The sequence below is a fragment of the Chiloscyllium plagiosum genome, chromosome 16, assembly GCF_004010195.1.
Source record: "Chiloscyllium plagiosum isolate BGI_BamShark_2017 chromosome 16, ASM401019v2, whole genome shotgun sequence".
Classification (NCBI taxonomy): domain Eukaryota; kingdom Metazoa; phylum Chordata; class Chondrichthyes; order Orectolobiformes; family Hemiscylliidae; genus Chiloscyllium; species Chiloscyllium plagiosum.
In genome coordinates this window covers 3379168-3384592 of record NC_057725.1, presented here as the reverse complement: position 1 = coordinate 3384592, position 5425 = coordinate 3379168, and the positions used below count along the sequence as shown (strand labels likewise).

The window sequence follows — 5425 nt, the reverse complement described above, 5'->3', positions numbered from 1 at the left end:
TACAGTACAGTATACTCCATGCAGTACAGTACACTATACTCCATGCGGTACAGTACAGTATACTCCATGTGGTACAGTACAGTATACTCCATGCAGTACAGTACAGTATACTCCATGTGGTGGAGTACAGTTTACTCCATGTGGTTCAGTACAGTATTCTCCATGCAGTACAGTACAGTATACTCCATGTGGTACAGTACAGTATATTCCATGTGGTGGAGTACAGTTTACTCCATGTGATACAGTACAGTATACTCCATGCAGTACAGTACAGTATACTCCATGTGGTACAGTACAGTATACTCCATGTGGTACACTACCGTATACTCCATTTCTTGTTTATTGGTTTTTCCACCTGAACTGCCAAGTTTAACCAACTGTTGGTGAAGTGCCCACATCCTTCTGCTCACGCACCACTGTTACATTTGTGCCCTTTATTTTCAGTTGCCTCTACTTTCTCTTCAATGACTTCTCACGCTCTGTACCAACTTTTGAATGATTAAATAAACAGTCATAAAAGTCTATTGTGTTTGGACTTATTACATTGCAGCTGAGCTGTCTTTAAGTGTGGCACTCCTCTGACTGGAATCTGCCTGTGCTGAAATCCTGAAAGTGATATCTTCCAACATAAGCCCCAAGTTTCCTTACCTGCTGATCATTGCTTCCTGTTTACAGCCACTGCGCACCTTGAAATGAATTACAGGTTGTTCTTCTATAGCACGTGTTTCGTTAATGTGAATTCACTGGAACGCGATTGACAAATTGGGGACATTGTTGCTAAAGCGCGAACTGTTCAAATGTGTGTTGACGGTATCGTGATTATATCACCAACATCTTTAAGCACTGTTTCTAAACCGCGACTCTTCTATAACACAGGCTTGTACAAGAACCGAACCGTTGTGTTACAGAAGAACTACCTGTAACAACTCTGCTTGCTTCATATTAAACTTGAGTTCTGCATTTTACCCACTGAATTGTAGCAATTTCCTCCTGTACCAAATGGAAGACTTACAGGAGGAGGCCATTCAGCATCTCCAGACTAACCACAACAAGGGAATGGCCATTCAGCCTCTCCAGACTAACAACAGCAGGGGGATGGCCATTCAGCCTCTCAAGACTGACCTGCCATTCCTTTAGTTCATGGCTACTCTGTGTTTTAGCTCTTTTGTTTCTGTATTACCGAATATCTCTTGGAATTTTTAATTGTTCCAGCCTCAGCAACATTTCTACAAAGGGAATTCTGGGTACACAGAATTCTCTGTACCTGTGTAAGGAGAGATTGAGCAGTTAAGGCCCACACTGTCAGGCATTTCGAAGAGTGAGAGGAGATCTCATTGAGAAGTCTGAACCAATGATTGACATAACAGCCACAGAGAGGATGGTTCCTCATGTGAGACGATCTAGAATGAGAGGTCATCAGTTTAGAATAAGGGCTAGCAGATTTAGAATTGAGATGGGGAGGAATTCCTTCTCTCAAAGGGTCATGAATCTGAGGAATTCACTCCCCCCAGATTGTGGTGGATCCTGGGACACTGAGTAAATTTAAGGAGGAGATAGAGAGATTGTTAATGAGTAATGGGTTGGAGGGTTATGGAGAGAGGGTAGGAAAATGAAGTTGATTGGAGCTGAGATGAGATCAGCCATGATTGTATTAAATGGCGGAGCTGGCTTGAGGGGCTGAATGGCCTCCTCCTGCATGTGTTATGTGCTCCCTAAAATCACCCCAGAATGACTCTGCTCCAACTTCAAGATTTATTTCCATTGCTCCAACTCCTTGCTGGGAAAACAGTCTCTCCTTCTCTGTCTGATGAACAAATGAAAACATAGCTTGAAAAAGAGACAATGTAGAACATAGTTTTGATATTAGTAGATATGATTCATTGGCACTTGCTCTATGAGTCTCATCTGTGCCTGCCTTTGATTTTTTGGAAAGCATGTTTGGAATCACATAAGAGCTGAGACGACCATCTCATTTCAGTGAGTATGTTTCAACTTAGATTGAAATTAAAGTACTGCACTGGTGAACGATTGACAGTGTACAAAGACTCCTGTTAACCTGGTAACTAGTCAGATGTGAGGAAACACAGTGTGGACCCCTTTCTGGTTTTTATTTAATGTAATACTGTCATTGACTGTGGAATGGTGTGGAGGTGCTAGTGTTGCACTGGGGTGGACAAAGTCAGAAGTCACACAACACCAGGTTATAGTCCAACAGGTTTATTTGAAATCACAAGCAGTGCTCCAAAAGCTTGTGATTTCAAATAAACCTGTTGGACTATAACCTGGTGTTGTGTGACTTTTGACTGTTTGAGGAAACAAAGGCTTTTGTAGATGGCAGTATTCTTATCACAGTCCAGAGAATTAAAGACCAAACCCAGGCTGGCACTTCACTGCAGCGTTGGCAGAGTGCTGCACTGCCAGTGGTACCATAGAACAGGAGATCATGTGACCCATCAAGCTCCTGAAAGAATTACCTAGCTCATCCCATTCTCCAGAAACAAAGACAGAAATTGCTGGAAAAGCTCAGCAGAAATAACAGCTCTATGGAGAGAAATCACATGAATGTTTCGGGTGCAGTGACCCTTCCCCAGAACCCATTTTCCATCCTTATCTCCTTGGCCCTCTGAATCCAACCCATTCAAATATATATCCAACTCTTTTAAAGCCTCCTAGGAATTGACCTCCACCACTGTCCCAGGCAATGCATTCCAAATCCTAACAACTCCCTGAGTAAAGAGGTTTCTCCTCATCTCACTCCTAGCTCTCTTGCTGACAATCTTGCAATTGTGATCGCTTTATTACCGAGGTAATCTCATTATTTTCACAATGCTGTTTGACCATAAGACATAGGAGCAGAAGTGAGGCTATTTAGCCCATTGAGTCTGCTCCACTATTCAATCATGGCTGATAAGTTTCTCAAACCCATTCTCCCGCTTTCTCCCCATAATCCTTAATCCCCTTGAACTCAAGAACCTATCTGTCTCCATCTAAAATATACTCAATGACCTGGCCTCCAATGCCTTTCTGATGTTTCTGATGTTCTTACATCATGAAAGACATTATATCAATCCGAGCTCTCTCCCTCTCTCTGTCTCTGTCTCTCCCTTTCTCTGTCTCTCTCTGTCTCTGTCTCTGTCTCTTTCTGTCTCTGTGTCTATCTCTCCCTCGCTCTGTGAATGATTTGTGCAGTTTTGACCCATTGGAATGAACAAAACTCCAGTGTAGTCAGCTGCTTCCCCAGTCAGGGAAATGAGTTTTGTAAGCTTCTCTCCTACACCAGGTTTCTCCAGCATCATCCAATTAATGCTCCAAAATCAAGGATTCTTGTGTTTTAATAACTTGCCGTCAATTTGAAATGTAATTGTAATGCAACAATAACCTTTCTTTCTTTGCTCCTACTTTCCCAAGAAACCTTCTCTTCAAATCTAACAATTAATACCTTGTTCATCACTTTGCTTCTTGTCTCAGACATTAGTTTAAGTTGCAATCCGATATCCTCTCTCGTACAGAGGCTGTAATATTATCTTTCCAAAGCCAAATAAGCATCTGCCTCCACTTGTCACTACTACACTCTAACTATAAATCTGTACAATATTGATGCATTCAAATAATTTGGTAAAACATTCAGGATTTGGTGGCATTGTTTGGTGTCATCAAAGTCCCTCAATGTCTTTTGCTCCAACCAATGTAATACATTGGTTCTCGGTCAATCAGAGAATCGACATTCTTGTTTCTAAATTTGATCTTAGCTTCCCCTTTCCCAGTCTCTGAAATCTCCTCCAATGCAGACTATGCTAACTGAATGACAGGAAAGATGGAAGTGTTTGTTTCTTGGGCTGATGGAACGTTTGAAGTTGAGTTCTCCAGAGGTCAGTATTGGGTGTCCAGCTTTCCCTGCCTCATGCTAATGACCCAGCTTTTGGTGTGCAGGGAATAACTTCAAAATCTGAAGATGGTACAAAACGTGGAGGCAGTGTGAATGGTGAGGAGGATGGTGTAGAACTTCCAAAGGACATAGACAATGAATAGAAGTGGCAGATGAAGTTCAGTGCGGAGACACATTTTAGCCGGTGGTGAAATACCTCCCCAGAGGACAGTATGTACTCACCAAGTCCCCCTGTATTGACGCCTTGACACTGACCCAGCTCCCTCGGTGCCAGCTCTCAGAGAAAACAGAATCTCTGACACTTCTGTTTATTTTTAAAACATTTATTAGCCAGTAGAACATGCAGTAAATGTGAACAACCATATACAAGAAACATCAATTTACAGGGGAAAGGGGTGGCAAAACCAGACCCCCAACCCCATCTTACAACCCCTTCACAGGGGAATAAGGACAAACCTGGAATCCCACCTTACATTATCAGGAAGGCTGCAATGAACACAATCACATGCAAACACTCTGATAAACCGAATAATGGAATAGTGCATTTAATACAGACACCCCCAGCAACCCAGCAAACCTCGCACCTTCCGGCAGTCCATCCTATTGACACTCCTGTTTCTATCTGTCAGCCAGGGCTCCCTGATTGGACCCTGGCTGACAATCAGGGAACTCCTATTCTGCGAGGGCCACCTGGCTGACCTTGTTGCAATCACTACCTGTAGAACATGGAGAGATAATAAAATATAAAAGCTATAACCAGAAGGGAGTTTCAGGAGCAGGAATGCGTTGAAACATGGAGAATAGAAGTTGAAGTAAGCAGTTCGGTCCTTTAAGCTTGCTCCACTGTGAAATATGACCATCTGACTCAGTCCCTGTTCCTGCTACCTTCTCCACACCCTTTCATCCCTTTAGCTCTCAGAACTATACATAACTCCTCCTTCAAATCTTCAATGCTTTGGTCTCAATTACTTTCTGTGACAGGGAATTCCACAGGCTCCCCACTCTCTGGGAGAAGACATAGGTCCTCATCTTAGTCCGAAATGACCTACTCCATATCCTTAGACTGTGAGCCCCTGGTCCTGCACTCCCCCACCACTGGGAACATCCTTCCTGTGAGCTGAGTTTATACAGGCACAAGGCATTGGCAGTGACAGGGTAGGTACATGGAGTCCAACAGCGTTGTGGTCATGATCAACTTGTGTCAGATACATTTTGGATCTCAGCTGGAGTGCTGTGCCCAGGTCTAAGTGCCAACTTTAGGAAGAACAAGCTCCCATTTGAAAGAGTGCAGGAAAGGATGATGATCTTCAGTTGTGAAGATTGAAGACATTTGGACTGTCTCCATTGTTGAGAGAAGATCTGATAAGGAGGGAGAGTGTTGTGGTGGGGTGAAAGTTGTAGTGCAGGAAAGGATGATGATCTTCAGTTGTGAAGATTGAAGACATTTGGACTGTCTCCATTGTTGAGAGAAGATCTGATAAGGAGGGAGAGTGTTGTGGTGGGGTGAAAGTTGTGGTGTGGGAGAGTGATCGGGATCAG

At 43.2% G+C, this 5425-nt stretch overlaps 1 protein-coding gene across 1 annotated transcript in view; it reads left to right on the top strand.

Moving 5' to 3' along the window:
• Positions 1-359, top strand: part of LOC122558072 (dynein heavy chain-like) — a 3006-nt gene extending 2647 nt beyond the window's left edge. Inside the window, 1 exon segment of the mRNA XM_043706393.1 lies at positions 30-359. Coding sequence (XP_043562328.1) covers positions 30-359 — 330 coding nt within the window.
• Positions 360-5425: the final 5066 nt, after the last annotated feature.